The sequence below is a fragment of the Peromyscus eremicus genome, chromosome 16_21 (assembly GCF_949786415.1).
Source record: "Peromyscus eremicus chromosome 16_21, PerEre_H2_v1, whole genome shotgun sequence".
NCBI classification, from domain to species: domain Eukaryota; kingdom Metazoa; phylum Chordata; class Mammalia; order Rodentia; family Cricetidae; genus Peromyscus; species Peromyscus eremicus.
Genome location: NC_081432.1, coordinates 10,825,844 through 10,849,731, shown reverse-complemented (window position 1 = coordinate 10,849,731; position 23,888 = coordinate 10,825,844). Strand labels below are relative to the sequence as shown.

Sequence of the window (23,888 nt, the reverse complement as noted above, 5' to 3'; positions counted from 1 at the left end):
TCTCCACAGGGGGCTTGGCATCAGTGATTTACACAGATACTATCCAGGCCGTTATCATGTTGATTGGATCTTTCATCCTCATGGTGTTTGGTAAGTCAGGACTGCATCTATGGATCCCTAGATTCTTGTTTCTGTCTATCTGTCCATTATTGCTTCCTTCAAATTCTCCTGAGTCATATTTTCCTGTCATCATTATAATTCCCATCGTGGAAATGTTTGCCTAGCATCTTTCTTGTTTTATATTATTGAAAAGAAGAAATGAATGAGTTTCATTTCCTTTAAAAATATTGCTTTGGTTATTTATGTTATTTAACCTCCATTTCTTTGTCTTCAGAATGGATGACACCCCATGGTTGATAACTTCAGAGGCGTATTGGTGCATTGGATTGAAAGTATAAAAACTTTTGATTTCTGTTGTAGTTAGATCAGTAGGACAATAACTGTTAAAGTAAAGGAGGCCATTGTGAGTGAAGCAAAACCCCTAACTAGACCACTCCATGGGTAAAAAAAACAGATTATTGGGGAGCAAACTGCCAGGTTATCTCACAGGAATAGAGAGCGGCTGCTCAGCAGGAAAGCAAGTGGATTTGATGTGGTGATCAGCAAGATGTTTGGTCCTTTGGCTGATGTGGACTGCTCTGGCTAATCAGGAATAGATGCTCTTTGCCCCTCAGTTGACCATTAGGTCAGAGAAGAGAAGTAGTGGCTTCCCTGACGAACAGACGCCTGACATAAAGTTTTCTGAGGAATGCTGAGTTTAGGTTTCTGTTTACCTGGGACAAATCCTTATGTTTGTCCAGTAAAAACCAGGCTGGGTTGGACTTGGGCCCTCATCTTATTACATTGTCAGCATTGCCATTTGGGGGCCTGCTTCATTATCTAGAGAAAGAGAGAGAGAGAGAGAGAGAGAGAGAGAGAGAGAGAGAGAGAGAGAGAGAGAGAGAGAGAACAATGATGAGTACAGGGGAGGGATTGGAGTAGAAAGAAGAGAAGAGTGAAAATGAAGTTACAGTTTCAAAAAAAAAAAAAAGCTGTGCAATGGTGGCCCACGCCTTGAATCCCAGCACTGTACTCTGGAAGCAGAGGCAACAGATCTCTGACTTCAAGGCCAGCCTGGTCTACAGAGTGAATTCTATAATAGCCAGGACTACACAGAGAAACCCTGTCTCAAAAACAAAAACAAAAAAGACCAAAATAATCAATTCAAAAAACAAAAACTTACTAAAATAATTTTTAGATTTATCTAGAACTTTTACTAAATAGAGAATTAGTATTAGAAAATTTCAGGTAACTATTAACCAGTTGTACTATTTTATATAACAATCTATTAAAAGGGGGTACTCTCTGAATCTCTTGCCTGTTCATAGGATACTTTTCCTCCTACTGAGTTGTCCTTATCCAGTCTTGATATGAAGATTTGTGGCTGGTCTTATTGTATCTTGTCATACCATGTTTGGTTGATATCCCTGGGAGGCCTACTCTTTTCTTAAGGGAAATGGAGGAGCAGTGGATCTTGGGGAGAGGAGAGGTATGGGGACCGAACTGAGAAGAGTGGAGAGAGGGGAAGCATGGTAGGGATGTATATCAGGAGAGAAGGTCACTGAGGTTAGCATGGACTCCACTTCAGGGAATAATTATTAACAGCAGCTCTCTGCAATGTGCAGGAGACATTGTATTTCTCTAATGCTTTTGCAGCATTTATTGAAGTTGGAGGCTATGAAAATTTTACAGAGAAGTACATGAACGCCATCCCATCTGTAATTGAGGGGGACAACCTGACAATCAGCCCCAAGTGCTACACTCCTCAGCCGGACTCCTTCCACATCTTCCGAGATGCTGTCACTGGAGACATTCCATGGCCAGGAACTGCATTTGGAATGGTTATTACAGCTTTGTGGTACTGGTGCACAGACCAGGTAAGTGATAAGAATGTGTGTGTTTTTGTGTGTTGCTTCTTCTCATCTCATAGAAAAGCATCTAGATTCTGGTTTCTACACACAAACATCATTTTAAAAAACCAAACATTTCCAACTACTGAGGGATCTGGATGCAGAGATCCATGACTAGGCCCCAGGTGGATCTCTGGGAGTCCAATTAGCGAGAATGAGGAGGGTTTATATGAGAGAGAATTGTTGAGACCAAGGTCGGATAAAGCACAGAGACAAATAGCCAAACAAATGGAAACACATGAAATATGAACCAATGGCTGAGAGGTCACCAACTGGATCAGGCCCTCTGAGTGGGTGAGACAGTTGGTTGGCCTGATCTGTTTGGGAGGCATCCAGGCAGTGGCCCTGGGTCCTGTGCTCATTGCATGAGTCGGCTGTTTGAAACCTGGGGCCTATGCAGGGTCCCTTGGCTCGGCCTGGGAGGAGGGGACTGGACCTACCTGGACTGAGTCTACCAGGTTGATCTCAGTCTGTGAGGAAGGCTTTGCCCTGGAGGAGATTGGAATGGGGGGCGGGCTGGGGGGAAGGTGAGGGGGGCGGGAGGGGGGAGAACAAGGGAATCTGTGCCTGTATGTAGAACTTAATTGCATTGCAAAATAAAAATTAAAAAAAAAAAAAAACAAACATTTCCACAAGACCAGTGAAAAAAGCTTCCTGGTGCCACACCCTCCATCATATCATGTCCCTCCGAAGCAAACAGAGCAGGTCCCTTCAACTAAGTGTTTTACTATTTATCATCATTCTTCTTGTATAGAAAGAGTGGTCTGTAAACCATAAGCACAGACAGGACTCCATCACAGCTATTCAAGATTTTGAGTTTAACATCATTGATATGAAACTTTTGCTTTACTGGGACAGTGGATACTGGTCAGCTGGGGCTTTGAAATCAGCCACGATTAGGAAGCAGCCAGCATCATTGATGTCAAGTGTTCTGGGAAGTGTTTCCTTAGGGCTGACACACAGAAGCTGTGGCCCAGAAGCAAGGCTGTACCTAGTGCTGGCAGCCAAACTTAGTAATGTGTAATAGTTTTCCAGGTGGTACTGGTTTTGAAGTCATGAAGGGGCTGTGGGGAGCCACTGAGGCTTGGCACTGTGAGAGTTCAGGAGAAAGTATTAATAAAGGTGCAGGCTTAGTTGCAGTAGAAGCCTCAGGATTGACAGGGCCATGGAAAGAAGTGGAGGCTTGGTATGATGTGACAAAGTCAGAGTCACCCAAGAGAGGCCAGAACATGATACTGGTGAAGGTGCAGTTCAGTTGCAGTAGAGACTCCAGCATTTTGAAGATGCAAGGATCACAAGATGACCACCAAGGGTAGAAGCAGGAGTGGGCTGAAACCTGCCTGAGCCTAGGAGACAAGTTGCATGTGCTTCTGTCTTAGGATTTCTATTTGCTGGGATGAAACACCATGACCAAACAGCAAGTTGAAGATGAAAGGTTTTATTTGGCTTACACTTCCACATCACTGTTCATTATCAAGGGAAATTAATGTAGGAACTTAAGCAGGGCAGGAACCTGGGGGCAGGAGCTGGTACAGAGACCATGGAGGGATACTGCTTACTGGCTTGCTTCCCATGGCTAGCTCAGCCTGATTTCTTATACAACCCAGGACCACCAGCCCAGGGATGGACCCACTCACAGTGGGCTGGGCTCTCCCCCATCAATCACTAAGAAAATGCCTTAAGGATGGATTTCATGGAGGCATTTCCTCAAGTGAGTCTGCTTCCCTCTGGTGACTCTAGCTTGTGTCAAGTTGATATAAAAAACATCAGCTAATACAGATCCAGATGGCAGGTCCAGTGAAGAGCTGCTGCCCAAGCCATTTGGAGCTCAGAGGATGATGAATGAGTTCCAGGCATCAAGCACTGAGCTTATAATACTCTTGAGTCTTAGCTTTGCTTCGATCTGATTGTGACCATGATTCTTCCTGCTTTGGGTAAGAACTACATACTTTTGATTTTTGGAGATCCCACAGTCAAGAGACTTTGGAATTTTAGAGAGACTTTGGCTATTTTAGAGAAACGTTATACTTTAAAAGAAAATTTGGGGATGATTTGGGAGGAATTGTGGGAAAGGAAAGACATAATTAGAATATATTTTATGGGAAAAATCCATTTTCAATTAAAAATTATGAGAAAAAAGAATACTTTGAATTTTTTAAGAAACCAAACTTTTAAAAATGTTTGAAATTTTAAAGACTGAGGGACTTTCAAAACTTAAAATATTTTATAGTATGATATTAATATAAAATCTTCAAGATAAACAAGGAAGAAAAGATTGCAGTCTGTCAGTGATGTGTCAAGTTGAAAAGGGGTCAATTTTGCTACATAGCTTTGTGTCAACTTAGCACAAGCTAGAGTCATTTTAGAAGAGTGAACCTCAGTTGAGAAAATGCCCCCCCAGACTGGCCTGGGGAAAGGCCTGTGGTGCATTTTCTTAACTGATGGTTGATGTAGGAAGTTCTAGTTCACTGTGGGCAGTGCCGCCTCTGGGCTTAGGGTCCTGGATGCTCTAAGAAAGCAAGGTGAGCAAGCCATGAGGAGCAATCCAGTGAGCAGCACTCCTTCATGGCCTCTGCTCTACTTCTTGTCTCCAGGTTCCTGGATTCCTTCCCTGGCTTCCTTCAGTGATGGACTTATAAACTGTAAGGTGTAATAAATAATTTTCTCTCCAAATTGCTTTTGGTTGTGGTGTTTTATCACAACAGTAGAAACCCTAACTAAAGGCAATAGTCAGAAGAAAAGATCCCTATTTTTGACAATATTTTTGTAGTTTTATGAGGAGCTTGGGATAGACAGCAGTAGAGCACCTGCCTGGTGTTTTCAAGACCCTGGGTTTGAACCCCCAGCACTACAAGAGGTGGGAGGAGAAAAGAGAAGTATACAAGACATTATGGAATCGTTTTTATCCATCATGCTTTTCTACAGAACTCTTAAGAGATTTGCATGAGTTCAGTAGAATATAATTTAAATTTATATTCATTCTTCTCTGAGGATCATCATAACTAAATATGATTCATAGCTAGGTGTTCTCAGAACATTCTAAAAATAATCTACATGGATGTCTCAGTGATCTACTTACTGCCTGATTATTGTGTTCCCATAGCAACAGGTATGACTAGTCTAAGAGGCAATTACCTCATAACAGCAGGGAGATCCTGATGATGCCTACAATATTTATTCACAGCTTAAAACAGAACATGGGGCAGAATTACTACTAATAGGGACTATCTAATGCAGCCTGGACACTATGCATTCTCATGAACATAGGCACATACTTGTCACAGCACACCAGTAGAGGTCAGAGGACAAGCACAGATGTCAGTCCTCACATTCCACCTGGGTCTCTTGGTCACTGCTTCATATGCCAGGCTAGCTGGCCAGCAAATTCCTGAGGGTTTTCCCATCTCTGTCCCCCATTATTCATAAAAGCACCAGGATTACAGACAGATGCCACTCTGTCCAGGTTTGCGTGGATTCTATGGACACAAACATGAATCCTTGTGCTTTCACAGCAAATGCTTTACCCACTGCGACATCTCCCCGTGAGTGTCTAAACACATGTTAACTATAGCTAACATGTATTGACTTCTATATACCAAGAGTCTTACACACATTGCTCATATTCAGAATGTTATGAGAGGGGTATGACTGCTTGAGGAATGAAGCCACATAGTATATTAATTAAATGGTACTTCAAATTATAATATTCCTCCAGAGCTCATTAGTTTCCACTAACATCATTATTTCTTATTGCCATTTTAAACTCTGAAAGACAGCTTGGACATCATTTTCTGGTTCTCACTCACTGTATTGTGTTCTCCTGGCAGGTCATTGTACAGCGCTGCTTATGTGGCAAGAACATGTCCCATGTGAAGGCTGCCTGCATAGTGTGTGGGTACCTGAAGCTGCTGCCCATATTTTTTATGGTAATGCCAGGGATGATCAGCCGCATTCTATACACAGGCAAGCCACAGACACACTTAATCTCAATTTTATGTTTAAATTCTTATAAGTGTTTTAAATTATTTTTAGATTTATTTTCTGTGTATGGGTATTTTGTCTACATGTATGCCTGTGTGTTACATGCATGCCTGGTGCCCACAGGGGTCAGAATATGACATCAAATCCTTTGAAACTTGAGTTATGGATGATTGTGAGCTGCCGTGTGGATACTGGGAACCAAACCCAAGTCTGCTGCAAGAACAGCAAGTGCTCTTCACTGATGAGCATCTCTCCAACTCCAAGTATTTTTAAGATATAGCAAAACCTTAATAGAACAGGAAACCTGTTCTAGGTAGAAATAAAAGGAGAACTCAAGGATGAGAAAATAGCTTATACCAGTGTGTCAGAGGCAGGAAAATCAGTTTAGTGTATTTGACACCGTTTCTCTTTATACTCTGCTTGTTTCCTTTGAGACATTTGAAACAGTAAGTCCTGTTTTCAGAAGTTTAGGGAATACAGTAGAAGGGACTGTAGGATTTGTCAGGTAGGGTTTGTCAAGGATGAATTGGTGAGCTGCTGGTGTTGAGTGTGGGAAGGTACACAAGATGGACCTATTTCTTGCATCTCTGAAACAGGTGGGTTTGAATAGGTTTCCTCTGCCAGAGAATCAAGTGTTGGTAAATAGATTAATTTCTGAAAAGCTGGGCGTAACTACACATTTGAATTTTTCTTTTAATTCCTTTTATTTGAAATAGATTTTTTTCATCAGTATATTGTAATTATGCTTTCTCCTCCCCACAACTCCTCCCAGTCACATCCCATCTCTCCTCCTATCTGAATGCACACCATTTTATGTCTCCTGTTAGAAAACAGGCATCTAAGGAATAAAATAAAGGAAGATAAAACAAAAAACAAACAAATTGAAATAGGATAAAACAAAGGAACAGAGAAGAGCAAAATAAAAAGCACAAGAAACACATATAGACAAAGAGACACAGAAGACTGCACCCATGGAATCACACACACACACACACACACACACACACACACACACAATGGAAGCCATAATACCCAAAGGACCTCTAAAGTATAAATTATCCTTTCAAGTTCAGTGAAAAATTGTGCTGATATTTTGATGGAGATTGTATTGAATCTGTAGATTGCTTTTGGTAGGATGGACATTTTTCCTATATAAATCCTACTGATCCAAGAGCATGGGAGATCTTTCCATCTTCTCATATCTTCTTCAATTTTTTCCTTCAATGTCTTTAAGTTTCTATCATTCACTGGGTGGTGGTGGCACATGCCTTTAATTCCAGCACTCGGGAGGCAGAGCCAGGTGGATCTCTGTGAATTCAAGGCCAGCCTGATCTACAGAGCACGATCCAGAACAGGCACCAAAAACTACACAGAAAAACCCTGTCTCAGAAAACCAAAAAAAAAAAAAAAAAGTTTCTGTCATTCAAGTCTTTCACTTGCTTGGTTAGAATCACTCCAAGATATTTTATATATTTTGAGTCTATCATGAAAGGTTTTGTTTCCTTGATTTCTTTCTCAGTCCATTTGTCTCTTGTGTCTAGGAAGGCTCAAAGTTTGTGAGTTAATTTTGTATCCAGCTATAGTTTGCTGAAAGTGTTTAGCTGATATAGGAGTTTCCTGGTGGAATTTTTAGGGTTACTTATGTATCATACCATCTGCAAATAAAGATACTTTGACTTCTTCCCTTCTGATTTGTAGCCCTTGATCTCCTTCACTTGCCTTATTGCTCTAGCTAAAACTTCAAGAACTATCTTAAGTAGGTATGGAGAAAGCATAACCTTGTCTTGTTCATAATTTTAGTGAAAATGCTTTGAGTTTCTCTCCATTTAAGCTGATGTATACTATGGGCTTGCTGTAAATTGTCATTATTATATTGAGGTATGTCATTTGTACTTTAATCTTTCTAAGGCAGTGGTTCTCTATTGACCTCTCTTGGGGCCAAATGACCCTTTCACAAGGGTTGCCTAAGACTATTAGAGAACACAGAGATTTATATTACAACTCATAACAGTAGCAAAATGAAAGCTATAAAGTAGCAACAAAAATAGTTTTATGGTTGGGGGTCACCACAACATGAAGAACTGTATTAAAGGGTCACAGCATTAGGAAGGTTGAGGACCACTGCTCTAAGGGTGTTAGATTTTGTCAAAAGCCTTTCTTTAGAGATGATCATGTTTCAGAATGTTTATATGTGGATTGATTTTTTTTTTAATTTATATGTGTTGAACCATCTCTGCAACTCAGGGATAAAGTCTACTTGATTATGGTGGATGATATTTTTGTGCGTTCTTTGGTTTGCAAATACTTCATTGAGAATTTTTGCATCTACATTCATAATGGAAATTGGTCTGTAATTCTCTTTCTTTGTTGGGTCTTTATGTGGTTTGGGTATCAGTGTAACTCTGGCCTCATAAAAAGAATTGGGTAACGGTCTTCTCTTTTCTATTTTGTAGAATATTTTGAAGACTATTTGTATTAATTCTTCTTTGTAGTTATGGTAGAATTCTGCACTGAAACCATCCGGTCCTGGAAAACACACACACACACACACACACACACACACACACACACACACCACGGAGGCTTAATGACTGCTTCTATTGTACTAGGAGTTATACATCTATTTAAATTGCTTATCTGATTTTCATTTAACTTTGGTAGTTGCTATATATTGGGAAATCGTTTTTAAAGTATCTCCTTATGGTTCTCTGATTTCCTCCATGTCTGTTGTTATGTTCCCCCTTTCATCTCTAAATTTGTTAATTTGCATCTTCTCTCTCCGCCTTTGTGTTGTTTTTGTATCTTCAGCACAGTGGCTACACCTAATCTTATGGAACCTCAGCTGCTGACTGCACCTCCAGAGCTGCCACCTGGTCACCTCCAAGTAGGGAAACAAATGTGGCTTTGAACAAAGTCTCTATCCTTTTATCAATAAAGATTCAGGAGCCAGGTGCTGGGGTGAAAACTTGCTAGCTCAGAGAGACAGAGAAAGCAGAAAGCTGACCTTCCTCCTGTCCCCAAAAAAGAGAGCTTCTTTTCCACTGTCCCAAACTAAAAAAGACCACCAAACTCAAAGTACCCTCCTACTATTCCCTGTGTGTCTATTTGTCTTCCTGATGCCTCTTACTCTCTATAACTACTTCCTATTAACTAGCTGCTTGCTCTGCCTCTTGACCTAAATTGTTGATTTTATTTAATCCTGTTTATAATAAACAGAAAGCTCTTAGATTAAGACTGTATACTAGGGCTGGGCCACACCAAGCCAGAGGCAGATTTTCTCTGGGTTCACAGTGTGACAAATATCCTGCAACATTTCTCCCTTTTTGTCTAAATAAATAGGAAAGGTTTTAACTCTAACACAGTAAAACTATTTACAACAATGAAGCTATTTCTGCCAAGCTTTCTACAATGTCCAGCTTTGTTGTATTTGGCAGTTTTAGGATTAAATATTTTTGAGTTCAAAGTTCTGTAAAATGACCATGTTGGTCTCATATGAACTTGGAGGTTTGAATATCCTGAACAGTTTGTAGTCTGAAGCTGATCTTTGGGTGGTGTTTATCAACTTTAGTGGCAGTACCAAATACAAGTGGGTTCCTCATTGCAGGGTCTCATCATCGTCTTGGACACCTCATAGGTCACTGCTAGAAATGGTCATGGTTCACTGCAGAAAAGTTAAATATTTCAAATGCCATATCCAGTATATCTCTGAAAGGTTAGAGGGACATAATCTATTAAGTACATTCGGGCTACACAAACTTAGGTCTTAGTTACCTGCTTCAGACTCAAGCCCTAGAACATGTACAGGAAGCTAGATAAAGTTTATTTCTATAATTAGTTAGTACTCTGTATGATCACCAACATCATGACAGAAAGTTTATATATACATAATAATCTCATAGATTTTGAGATAATATTTACACCTTAAGAAGTTTGAAAGAGTCAAATGAAAACCAGAGATTAGTGGCAATAGAATAGTCCTTTATTTTTTTTCTTCCTTCCCAAACCATATAGTTCTTCTGATGTGAGACAGAGATTTTGGATTTTCCTTTAACAAGCATATGTGGTTTTAGAGAAGGAGAGAGCCATGCTCCAACCCCAAAGCCAGCAATTAATTTTTAATTGAATTGGGATCACATAAAGGCCATTTCTCATTTATGTCTGTAGAGGGCAGCAGAGACGAGCAAAAGTCTACCCTGTTGGAGGTGGGCAATACCATTTGGCCAATTACTCTTTTTCTTGGGAAATTTTCTCTTGATGATCAATCCTTTTTTTTTTTTTTTTTCCTTCAGATCTTTCACTTGTTTTCCTTAGTTAAATGCTTTTATTCTGGAAAGATAAAAGCAAAACCCTGCCCCGACCCTAACTTGGTTGTGGGGGTTGAGAGGGAGATCCTTTCTTTGGCAGGTTATATCTTTCTTAGGGCAAAATGTTTTTGGGTGGCAGAAAAAGTATTATTCTTCAATTAAAAATTCTTTTGAAATTTTGAAACTAAATATTCTTTAGTATGTGTGGATAAATATACTTATATTCCCCTTTCTCTTTATATATAAATTCAAAGTTAAAGTGTTTGTTTTGGGATCACAAGGGACATTCACTATGAATTTCCGCCTGCCTTTTGCAAGTGGCTATAATTTAAATCACTTTATATTTAATTCTTATGAGCCTGCCTCTGCCTCCCAGGTGTTAGGATTAAAGACCCCTGCCTCTCTAGTGCTGGGATTAAAGGTGTGAGCCACTGCCTGGCTATAGATTCCTTATAAAGTTATTCTCATAGCATTGTCCTCGTTTAATTTGGTTCTCCATTTTCCCCTTACTTTTCAATGTTAGGGATAAACTTTCAAGTTTTTTCACTGTGTAATCTATCATTCTTTCTGATTTATTCTGAATTTGTTCCCTGGCAAATTTTAATATTCTAGTCTTAATTAAGTATGATGCCAATTTGTACCCACTGTTTTATTGATTTCAGACTTTCATCTGTCTTGCCTGTATGAGCTATATAAAATTTTATGTTTTTGCTGAGTTTTACCAGGTTTTGCCATTTCTTTCCATTCATGCCTCCCATGACCAGATGTCTTTGCCATTTGTCTGCCAGTTAGTGGTTTTCCGTTTAGATGACCATATAGCTAGCTATACCGTTGCACACGCACTGTGTATTGGAGAAGATAGAGATTCTCTTTTTGCCCAAGAGAAAAATTAGATGGAAGCAACTGGTTTTCAGAGTCTGTGGTCCTGTAAGCCTTGCATGAATGGGGTTCCTTCGTCAGAGAATTATTCATCTGTTGGGTTGACACCTGAATTATCAATTGCCATCTGCTATATATTCTTGTGGCCTCTGGTAAAGACATTGCTACCAGCAGCTTTCAGCAATCAAACATTTTTTCCTAAGATATCTACATCTGAATTAGCCAGTAAAATATTATCCATAAAATGGTAATTTGTAGATTGAATAAATTGTTTACAAACTATTTCTAATGGCTGTTGTACAAAATATTGGCACAAGGTTTGGCTGTTTAGCATTCCTTATGGAAGAATTTTCCACTGATATCTTTTAGTAGGTTGAGCATTATTATAAGTAAACACTATGAAGCCAAATTTTTCTTTATTCTGTTCTTGTAAAGGTATAGTAAAAAAAATAATAATAAAGGCAGTCTTTTAAATCAATCACTATAATACATTATTCCTTAGGTAATATAGAAGACAAGGGAATTCCAGGCTGTAATGAACCCATTGCCTGAATCACCTTATTTACAGCTCTCAAATCTGTTACTGGTCTCCATTTTACATATTTATTTTTAATGACAAATATAAGATAATTCCAAGACCTGGTCAATTCTTCAATATGTTGAGCATTTAGCTTCCCTGTAACAGCTGTACTAGTGCCTGTAATTTTTCTGATTTCAATGGCCATTGTTCTACCTACCCAGGTCTGTCAGTTAACTATTTTAAAGGTAGGGAGGTTGGTATCTTTGAAAGACCATCAACTGTGGTACCCTGCTTATGTACAACCTGAATGGTCTTAATAATACTTTTTAATAATTTTATCTGAAGCATTCTTTATTTTTTGGATTGTTTCTGAGATTGGAGGAATGTTAATCTGTGTTTTCTATTGCTGCAACACATCACATCCCCATAAATTCTTGGCTATGTTAGCCACATATAGCTTTAATTTTTCTATCTATCCTTCTGGCCCTATACACTCAACCCATCTTATACTTTCTTTTATCTGATAATAAGTTCCAATCCCTAGAAGCTGAATATTTACCTCCTAAAGAAACAAGTCTGGATGCCAAGATTTTGGTGAAATTATTGTCACATCTGCTCCTGTGTCTAATAATTCTTCAATTTCAATTCCATTTATTTGTATTTTTAGCTTTGGTCTTTGATCATGTATAGCAGGTTTCCAAAATACTTGTTTTATAGTTTTTCTGTTTTTTTGTTTTATCTACTGAAGCGGTTCTGTCCTTGATTACATGCAGAGTACTGTTGTTTTCAACAACAGGCATTATGTCTTTTCATTGTCTGTGGATGAGTTTCTCTGGTGCTGACAGGGAATAATTGATAGAGGGGCCTGTAGGAGACCCCCTAGAGTGCTTCCCAATGGCAAAGGGTTACCTTGCCTGCCCCTTGTTGATCTCTATTCATTAGCTCAATGCTGGCCTTTGCTGCACCTTCTGCATACTCCAGAAGGCTGGAGCTTTCTGTTTGTTTTATCTGTAGAAAAAACAATGTTGTTCCTAGGAACACCTTGTCTATAATCCCTTTTCAAATCACATTGATTTCCACAATTAAAACATCAGACATTTTGATTTCTCTTAAAACTTTTATAAATTATTTCTTTTTATCATAGTAGCATCATAAGCCTGAGATCTAATATCAGCCATATCCATCATTTATTGGTGTTGATCTTGCCTTTAAAGGCATAATCACCCTTTTGCATTCTGAATTAGAAAATTTGTCAATTTTTGTAAAAAAAAAAAAAAAGTAAGTTTCTTTCCTTATATAATTTTAGTAAATGATTCAGACCTCTTCCCTAACTCTTAAACCATATCCCAAGCATTTGAAGTTGCTAAATAACATAGTGCTAAGGTATGGTCATTAAATTCAAGCTGCCTTTGCAATTCAGGAGATTGGTCTTCACCTAGAACTGATCTTGGGAAATATTAATGCCCCTAGCCCTATTTCATTGTTCTAACTTTCTCTTTCCACCATTTTTTTTTTTTTGGTTTTTTTCAAGACAGGGTTTCTCTGTGTAGCTTTGCGCCTTTCCTGGAACTCACTTTGGAGACCAGGCTGGCCTCGAACTCACAGAGATCTGCCTGCCTCTGCCTCCCAAGTGCTGGGATTAAAGGCGTGCGCCACCACCGCCCGGCCTCTTTCCACCATTTTTGCCATTGTAACTAAGGACCAGCTTCCAGTATTGCTGTAGCTAAATTTTTCCTGTCTTGGGGGATAATTCTGTTCTGAGTTTACCAGGAATTTAACATCTGCTTCACATGGGCTGAATGCATGCCATATATCAACTGCTTTCTAAAATATCCCCAAATCTAATATATCTGTCAGATGCCATTTTATTTCCTGATAACCTTGTGGGTGTCTATCATCTCCTAGTAGTTCCTGTATAGTAGTAACTGGATAAACTGAGGTTGGTTTTCTAATAACCTTGGGTCACTGCCCTTCTTCAGTTTCATCATGCAGTGATGCTGTAGGTTCTTGTCTCAATTCCCCTCTCTGTGTCTGAGTATTTTTCTTATTTTCATTTATATATCTTTCTAAGGCTTGTATCTTATCAATCTACTTTTCATATTTGGCACAATAATCCACTATGGCTATTAAGGATCCACCTGTTTTGAGTTCCTGTCCTGACTTCCTTCAGTGATGAACAGCAATACTGAAGTACAAGCCAAATAAACCCTTTCTTCCTCAGCTTGCTCTTTGGTCATGGTGTTTTGTTTTAGCAATAGAAACTCTAACTAAGACAATTGGTGATGCTTGCCTCTGAGGTTCCTGTTAAAGTTCCTAAATTTTTGATTTCCAGATTTCCCTCAGTTTGTGTTTTCTTATTGGTTCTGTTTCCACTACAATGTTTTGAACTGTTTCCTTTGTTTCATTCCAATGCTGTGTGTGGTTTCATAGATTTCATTAATATATTTAGTCATATCCTCTTTAAGGACTTCTAACATATTCACAAAGGCTATTTTGAAGTCTTTTTCTTGTGCTTTGGCTCTATTGCACATTTTAGTAGAATTTCTGGTCTCTAGTGGAGACATAGTGCCCTGGCTGTTATTGGTTGTGTTTTCATACTGGTATCTAGGCATCTGGGTTTGAGAAGACTGTAATTCTTGATGTTAATATCTACTCTTGTCTTTGGTGAGTGTTTTGTCCCTTAGTTTCTGTGCTCTCTCTGGTTCTTGGGGGAGTGTGGTGGCTGTGGGTTGCCTGGAAAGGAGTGTTTCCAAGATCCTGCCTGGTGTGGACACTGGGGTCCTGGGTAGAATGTCTTTCTAGGTTTTGGGAGATGACAGAATGGTAATGAGATAGAAAGGGAAGTGAGGAGGTCCACAGGAGGGAGGAAAGAAACATGTGCCACCAGGATCTTTGTAGTCCCCCGAGAATGAAGGTAGAGAAGGAGAGGCTAGAACAGTCAGTCTGCTACAGAGATGGGGATGGGGTATTAGATTTGGAGCAGAGGACGAAGAGTGAAAATTATCTCCCTGATTCTTTGTGACTGGCAGGATTCTAGAGAATGCATCCAGATATTGTGGCTGAGACAAAGGGATGGGGTAGTGAGGAAGGCTGCAAGATTCACTAAAGATGGGAGCAGAGAAGAAAGAAATGCCATGACAGGTGATATGCTACAGAGCTGGGGGTGGAACTAGGGGATTGGATTTGGAGGAGAGGAAGGGGAGTGAAGAGCATCAGCTGCTTCCCTGGCAGTGGGTTTTCATGGAATTCTGGAGGGTGATCAGCAACTCCCACATGCTTTCAAGTTTTAGCTGAGTCATACCTAAGGGACAGTCCTGCCTGTTGGGTCCATTGAGATCTATGAAAATGAGAAAATGACAACATTGTGGTCTGGAGAAAGAGGTACCAGGCCTTTGACATAAAATTTAAAAAAATGAATCTCTATTTCCAGGCAAGGGTCTTTTCTCCTTCCTCTTTGTCTAATGGTTACAAACTATGCCTTCTTGAGTCTAGCTCACTGACCTCATCTCTGAATATCTCCTCAGATATGGTGGCCTGTGTTGTGCCTTCTGAATGTGTAAAGCAGTGTGGTGTTGACATTGGTTGCACTAACTATGCCTACCCTATGATGGTGCTGAAACTGATGCCCATGGGTAAGTAAAAGCCTGGACTCACTTAGCCTCAGATGCTCTGTCTGTAGATGAGCATAGAAAGGGTTGTGATATAATCCTCAGCAACTATTAATTCAATTCCATTAGTTCAGCTCTGTTCATGGACATTTCTTGGGCACCTTTTACATGTTACCAACTATATGTTGAGTGTAGACATTCCAGAGATACTCCAGGTTTCTTCTGTTAGGAGAATCTTGACTCTTTAGACTTAAGACTCTTTAAAGAAAATTAAGAATATTTTAATTTTCTTTTTGCTAGTAAAAAGCAATTTTTAGCCACAGGCCTATATTTCCAGACAAATCAAGGTTAATTATGGACCACTGACACTCAGGTATTAGATCATAATCTATTCAATTTATAATCGTTTATTGAATGTATTCTGTCCCAGGCACTAGCTTCGGTGTCCAGAAACATTGGTGAAGTTTCAAAAATAAGTTCCCCTACCATTTAGAATCCACATTTCAGTTTCCTGGGATATAAAATAAGCTGCATATATGAAGTAAATAAAATATTAAGATGCTGGAGAGTGACTGTGGTGAATTGAAGCAGGTAGAGGTCAAGGTAGAGAACTCAGGTGTGACCAGTTGAAAACTTGGGTTAACACTTCCATGGCCCTTTCTCCATCCTGCTACACATGAACATTTTCAGAATGAAGGGAACATAGCCCACAGATCTGACACAACATTCCCCCATCCTCTGTTCTAGAAGATGTGGGGCCAAAGGGAACTAGAGCATCAGGTTCCTATAATGATTCCAAACTCTTGGCTTTTTCTCTCCAAAAACAGCAGAACTATTAACTATATTTTTCCACTAACTCTTTGTGTGGTCAAGAGATCACTGAAAAGAAAGATGGCATCACAGAGCTTATTCTGTTCTAAGAGTAGGTTTCAGTACATGACATCTGAGTTTGTACTGGGAACTAAATTCCCCATTGTGTGATACTGAGATCACCAGGAATTATGCAAGAAGTGCCACATGCATTTCTATTACATGTATATTTTGATATCTGCTCAAATAGTCAATGTTCCAGACAAATCCATTGTCTTGAAGCAATGCCCTATTTATAGTCTGGCATTCACAGGAAATGATATGCAGCCACTAACCAGAGCTTGCACCCTCTCTTGACCCCAGGACTTCGAGGCCTGATGCTGTCAGTCATGGTGGCCTCTCTTATGAGCTCCCTGACCTCCATCTTCAACAGTGCCAGTGCCCTGTTCACCATGGACCTCTACACCAAGATTCGGAAGAAGGCATCTGAGAGAGAGCTCCTGATTGCTGGACGGTGAGGGAACCTGGTCTCTGCCTAGAACCCCTCTCAGGAAGGGAAGATGGAGTGATGAACTAGAGGTTGCATATCCTTGGCCTTAGTGAAAATAATCATCATTCTACAGGGGAAGAAGGAACACTGTCAACAGTTTAATTCTACCTATCTCTTTACACATATAAAAATTGAGGCCATTTGAATGAGATGGTTGCTTTTTCACATTTTAAGTGCTTAAGGTATTTTTTTGTTTGTTTGTTTGTTTGTTTTGACTTTTCACAAAATACCACCTACTCTTAGTCCTTCATCCAAGTGTACCACATGCAAGGAATAATGAATTAAGTTACTACCACAAATGAGATTATCAACTTGATATTCTTTAAGGATTTGATATTAGAAAGGGACCGACTTGGGTAAGGTAAGAAGTTTCTTAGAGTGTTATGTCAACCAAACAATCCCTAAGTAGTCTGGGAGTCCAGAACACAAATGGAGTAGAAACAAACAACCAGGGAAAATAGTTAAGAAAGATCCCATTTTACTCTTCATTACTATCAAGTAGACCCAACACTGTCATAGCATTTTGTAAAATGAGTTAAAGATTAAAGTATGACATTTGTACAGAGGACATGGAGAACATAATTATATAGTTCCATGATGTATCTCAAAAGGAGCACACAGGTAGTTACTGTACACATTAGTATTAATTACTAATATTAATACATAGTATAATAATAATAATACTCAATAATAATTATGATCACCCTGAAGTCCCTCAGTTCCTGTCTTTCCAAAGTTAAACTAGAACTTCTAGTGCTATTAATTGAGTCTTCCTGTTTTAGCATAAATACAGAAAATTGGCACACATTGTAACACAAATTCTAAAAGATCTTTGAATAAAAAACCCTGAGCCAGATATTGGGGTATATGCTAAAAGATCAGAGAGACAAAAGAACAAGTCACAGTCACCACCTCTTAATTCACCAACTCATCATCCTGAAAGGCTTTCTAGCCAAAAGGCCTCTAGTTAAAAGGGATTCCTCAGCTGAAAAGCCTTTAGTTTCTGTCTCCTCATGCCTTATATACCTTTCTTCACCCAGCCAGCATTTCCTGGGATTAAAGGTGTGTGTTCTTCCCAGTACTGGGATTAAAGGTGTGTGCCACCACTGTCTGGCTCTGTTTTCTCTCTTAGACTGAGTCATTCTCATGTAGTCTATGGTGCCTTTGAACTCACAGAGATCCAGACATATCTCTGCCTCCCAAGTGCTAGGATTAAAGGTGTGTGCCACCACTGCCTGGCCTCTATGTTTAATCTAGTGGTTTGTTCTGGTCTCTGATATTCAGGCAAATTTTATTAGAGTACACCACATTTCCCCTTTTCTGTCTAAAATAATAAAAGGTTATAACTAATATAAGAAAAATGATGTACAAATGATATTGACAGATTCAGAGAAAATACTCCGTTATCTATCCTATTTTGGTGAATCCAAAGTGTTGTACCTAATTTACTTTCTATCCTAATTTGTATTACCAACTGAATACTATCTTTTGATGTCTTTCAAACTTATACACTTTATACCTCTTTAGGGAGTTTCCTTTCTGAATTTGTTAAAAGGAAAACTATAACTAAAGCTATCTAGTATACTTTTCATGTTTTATGGCTTCTTTGGCTCATCTTATTATTGTGGCATTCAGACATGTTTCCATGTACAATTTGTTTCAGTTCCTTGCTGTATGGTACTCCATTATCTCAATGCCTCAGCATTATCTGCTCTATTGTTCATGCCATGTTGCTTTGGTTTAACTCCCTCAGTGATTATGACTTATTATGACTTAGATAAAAATAGATTGGTAAAACAGGTGGTAAGATAACAGATCAATCATTTTCCTTTTATACTTACCAATATTAAATAATATACTTAAAGTATGTCTTTCAATATGAAAACAAGTTAACATTCACCTGTGAAGTAGCACTTTTAAGTTCATGTCTGGACTTCTCAGCTATTTAGAAGAGAAACTGGAGTCCTAGTCTTTTCCCTTATGTGGATTCTGCCTGTTCCCCATGGTTTTCTCATTGTGGTTTGGGGCTAGAAGCACAGACTACTGAGAAGTGCAGTGTCTATAAAGATCAGTCTTGGAATGGCACTGCCTACTTTCTTGTCAAATTGGTATCAACAGAAACTCACCACCCATTTATATATTCTTCTTTGCTTTTGAAAGTAACAATAGCTTTACGAAATTAAACACTTGGAGATGAAAATCTGAAGGACCTCACTAGGCCCAGATCTTGACTGGATAAAGGCTGTAGGAGCAGAGAATGGAGTGGCATAATTTTGTTTATTTGTTTGTTTTTCTGGGCTGGTAGTCAAGATAGATCCCACTAGTCGATACATCATCTTGGACACAAATCCTCTTTAAGTCTCAACGACAAAGTAATAACTTTCTTTTTTTTCTTTTTTATTATTAAGAAGTTTTCTATTTATTTTACATACCAACCACAGATCTCCCCTTCTCCCTCTTCCCACCCCCGGCATCCCCCCCCAAACCACCCTCCATTCCCACCTCCTCCAAGTCAGAGTTTCCCATGGGGAGTCAGCAAAGCCTGGTACATTCAGTTGAGGCAGGTCCAAGCCCCTCCCCACTGCACCAAGGCTGTGCAAAGTGTCACACCTTAGGCACTGGGCTCCAAAAAGCCTGCTCATGCACCAGGGATGGAACCTGATCCCCCTGCCTGGGGGCCCCTCAAACCGTTCAAGCTAAACAACTGCCTTGTGTATCCAGAGGGCCTAGTCCAGTCCCATGGGGGCTCCAAAGCTATTGGTCCACAGTTCATAGGTTCCCACTAGTTTGGCTGGCCATCTCTGTATGTTTTCCCATCGTGATCTCAATGTCCTTGCTTATAGAATCCCTCCTCTCTCTCATTGATTGGACTCCTGGAGCTTGGCCTAGCTCCTGGTGGTGGATCTCTGCATCTACTTCTATCAGTAACTGGATGTAGGCTCTATGATGACAGTTAGGGCACTCACTAATCTGGTTACTGGAGTAGACCAGTTCAGGCATCCTCTCAACTATTGCTAGTAGTCTAAGGTGGAGTCATCCTTGTGGATTCCCGGGAACCTTCCTAGCACCCTGTTTCTCCCTATTTCTATGATGTCTTCATTTATCATGGTATCTCTTTCCTTGCTCTCCCACTCTGTCCCTGTTCCAGCTCAAACCTCCCATTTTCTTATGTTCTCATCCCCCATTCCATGACCCCCCTCACTCCCAGTTTGCTCATGTAGATTTCATCTATTTCTCCTTCACTGGGCTATCTATGTGTCCCTCTTGGGGTCCTCCTTGTTAGCTAGCTTCTCTGGAGCTATGGGTTGTAGTCTGGTTATCCTTTGCTTTACATCTAGTATCCACTTATGAGCGAGTACACACCATGTTTGTTCTTCTGAGTCTGTGTTACCTCACTCAGGATGATATTCTCTAGTTACATCCATTTGACTGCAAATTTCATGATGTCATTGTTTTTTTACTGCTGAGTAGTACTCCATTGTGTATATGTGCCACATTTTCTTTATCCATTCTTTGGTTGAGGGGCATCTAGGTTGTTTCCAGGTTCTGGCTATTACAAATAATACTGCTATGAACATAGTTGAGCATGTGTCCTTGTGGTATGATTTTATCTTTCTTATCAAATGTCTATCTCTCAAAATAAAAATGTGAAAAAAATAGATGTTACAAAAATATTTGCTTCACGTAAGCCAGTGATGCTTCTGTAGAGAAGGTAGATAAACACAGCTACAGCAGGTTGAAATTGTAATCAGAATAAATTTTATGAAAAAATCTATTTTCAATAAAAACAGAAAAATAGGGGTAAAGGAGGATAAAAGCAACTCAAAATAAAAGATAGCACTGACCTAATGCAAAATGCTAGGAAACCTTCCTGTGGAGGTTGCACTTGAGCAAAGTCTTGAAATGGGGGCAGGGAAGTGCACAGCTCTGTGGGACAAGAACAGTGAGAACATCTTGTAAGTCATGTGTGAGGTAGCTCTGTAACAAGGAATGAGGCTGTCCCCAGGGAGCAAGTAAGAAAATGAAAAGAACACATCTTAACAAGGTATCCAGAAGCCAGATCATGCTGGGCCACTTGAGTGTGTGACGGAGAGCAATCCAAGTGGGCTGGGAAGCATCTGTTTTTCTTTCCAATGGGCACAACGACAACAGTAATGGTGTACTTTATTGAATCTTTACTGTGTTCTGGGGTTCATGATTGTCACATTTGTTGCAAGGTAGCAGAGACTTCATAAAGTTTAAGTGGACATTGGTGTCTTGGTCTTCTGCTCAAAGAGTTGTTCATCCATTCACCAACCACCAAGTCCATATTTTAGATGAATACAAAGATGATGAGCTTTCATGTAGAAGAATCTTGTTAATTATATTTGCTCATTTATTCATGTGCAAAGCATAGACGTCCCTGTGTGTAGAAAACCAGATAGCTCATCTTTGTGGATCCCAGGAACTTCAAGTCAACATTTTAACCAACACTTTCTGACAGGAGAACACATGAACTAGTATTTCTTTTCAATTCATCTACCATTCTGGGAAAGATAGAGGCTGTTTTAATCCTTACTAATGAAAACTCATTTAGTTTTCTCTAGCTAAGAAAAAGATAAAAATTTGATTCTACTTTATTATACAAGTAACTACCAATTAGTAAAACTAATATAGTATTACTTTTAAGATATATACATTGAATTAAAGAATGATTAAACAACATCTGACATTTGACTTATTAGGAAGCATTAATCTTAGAAGAAGCCTTTATGACAGGTGTAGATAGTATTGTTGACATTGAATTAACAGATAATTAGCACAGCATGGGTTCATATCAGGTCAAGAAACTTAGTTTTATTTTTAAAATGAGTGAATGAATGGCACAAGGATATATTTTTAAAAATCAACAAATATGGTGCTCTTGTTTAATGTCTGGATTATTTTTATAGGCTGTTTGTCACTGTATTAATTGTCACCAGCATCTTGTGGGTGCCAATAGTAGAAGTATCTCAAGGTGGACAACTGATCCACTACACAGAATCAATTTCTAGCTACCTTGGGCCTCCTATTGCGGCTGTCTTCCTGCTTGGCATCTTCTGTAAAAGGGTCAATGAACAAGTAAGTGAAAAATGGGATTTTCCCTGTGAGTGTAAGAAAAATTTGTTTCTCTCCCTGGTGCCACAAAATGCATTCTTGCTCTTCTATGTGTACACCCAAGGCCTGTTTCAATTTCTACTGTGGTCACCACAATGTCTGATCTTTCCTAAAGTGTGATTTAACACGTGTTCTCTCCATTCATAGTACAGTCTTTACATGGTTTATAAAACATCAATTGCATGGTACAGTGCTGGGGAGCATGAGTTGAGGAGATGAACTGTCAGTGTCCCATCAGGACACTAATATACTGATATGAAGCAAATAACTCCACTCTGTCCAATGAAGATGATAGTAGTGACTACTTTATAGGAGTTGCTATGAGGATCAAATGAGATAGCATAGTAAATATTTTTTAAAAGCTAATAAAAAATTAAAATATGTGCATTGCTATTGTGGTGGGAATAGTTGATCTTTTTACTTTATATGTCTAATCCTTTATGTGTCTCTAGCTGTTTACTATATTATGTGATTTTCAGGCAAGTGTCACATTCATAGCACTTAGTGTCTAGTGATTTCTTAGCTTTTCAAATTGTGTAGCATGAATATCATTAATTCTACTTGTTCTCCAAAATAAAGCACAAGCTTTTATTCTGTATATATAAGACAAATCAGGACATTTTTCATTTTGGGTCAGTGTTGACAGTAGAGTCCTGTGGTTGGACAGTTGACAGTCTGATGGTATTTCAAGACCACAGAGGACAACTTTCACTGATAGCTTGTATTTGCAATTATCCCAGTTTTTTGGTCCTTATGCAATAAAATTGTAGTAATTAATTATGACTTACCTGAATGAGTGTCTCATATTTCCTAAGCACTCTTGGTTGTGTTCTTGTTTTGTTTTTAACAGGGTGCATTCTGGGGTCTGATGGTTGGACTCGTGATGGGCCTTATCCGTATGATTGCAGAGTTTTCTTATGGGACAGGGAGTTGCCTGGTCACCACTAACTGTCCCAAGATCATCTGTGGAGTGCACTATCTATATTATGCCATCATTCTCTTTTCTATGTCTGTGTTGGTTACTCTGGGAGTTTCTTTCTTAACAAAACCCATTTCTGATGTACATGTGAGTAATGAACAAACTAGTAGTTCTTTGCTTTCATAATTTGCATAATGGCAACTTCAGTTAATGCCAGGCTAATGGGATTGTTGATTTAGGAGGAACCTGAAAGCTAACCAATCAGTTATTCAACTGAACAATTTGATCGAGTATGTGTGAAGCAACAGTATATTGCTAAGAGGCTAGGAAATGGATGTACCATTTTTAGTGCCAGTGTGATGTCTCCACAGTTAAAAGGGCTTTCTGAGCAAGCCCAGGAACAACCTGAGTTGTCCCTGGAACCCACAAAAAAAGGCTGAAGGAGGGCACTGACTCCACAAAATCATCCTCTAACTGCCATGCATGTCTATGAGTATACTCATAAACGTATCACACACAAATAATACAAAACAGTGAGCACACTACTTCAAACACTCCATGATGCAGGTGGAAAGCATATCTGTGCCATTGTGATACACACTGGGAAGGGAATAATCACTATTGTTTAATAGATGGAGAATGATCTTACAAGAGACCTGGCTATCTGGACTGGGCCTCTCTAGTGTGTAGTTGTTTTTTTATTCTTTGCTCTTTGGGGGCCTGACATTCAGCCCCCAAATAAATACATGGAGGCTTATTCTTATGAATATACAGCCTTAGCTTGGCTTTTTTCTTGCTAGCTTTTCTTAACTTAAATTATCCCATCTACCCTTTCCTCTGGGCTTTTACCTTTCTCTATTCTCATATGCCTTCCTTTCCTTCTTACTAATGACTAGCTCTGTTGCTGCTTGGCCCATGGCATCCTCCTCTCCTTCTCCTTTTCTTGCTCCTATCTTTTCTAGATTTCTCCTATTATTTATTCTTTCTGCCCACCAGCCCCACCTATTTCTTTTTTCTTGCCTAGCTATTGGCTATTCAGCTCTTTAGTAAATCAATCACATGTTTATGCAGGCAAAGTAACATACCTCTACAGAGCTAAGCAAATGCAACATAAAAGAATGCAATACATCTTTACATCATTAAACAAATGTTCCACAGCATGAATGGATGTAATACATCTTAAATTAATATTCCACAACAATTCACCCTTTTGTCTAAATAAAAATGAAAGG

The 23,888-nt window shown here is 39.2% G+C and overlaps 1 protein-coding gene across 1 annotated transcript in view; it reads left to right on the top strand.

Annotated features, from left to right (window-relative positions):
• LOC131926758 (solute carrier family 5 member 4-like) overlaps positions 1 to 23,888 on the top strand; it is a 36,969-nt gene that overhangs the window by 7,644 nt on the left and 5,437 nt on the right. Inside the window, exons 3-9 of the mRNA XM_059282352.1 lie at positions 10 to 90; positions 1,696 to 1,916; positions 5,777 to 5,912; positions 15,158 to 15,265; positions 16,415 to 16,565; positions 21,533 to 21,701; positions 22,588 to 22,803. Coding sequence (XP_059138335.1) covers positions 10 to 90; positions 1,696 to 1,916; positions 5,777 to 5,912; positions 15,158 to 15,265; positions 16,415 to 16,565; positions 21,533 to 21,701; positions 22,588 to 22,803 — 1,082 coding nt within the window. The remainder of the gene's footprint in view (positions 1 to 9; positions 91 to 1,695; positions 1,917 to 5,776; positions 5,913 to 15,157; positions 15,266 to 16,414; positions 16,566 to 21,532; positions 21,702 to 22,587; positions 22,804 to 23,888) is intronic.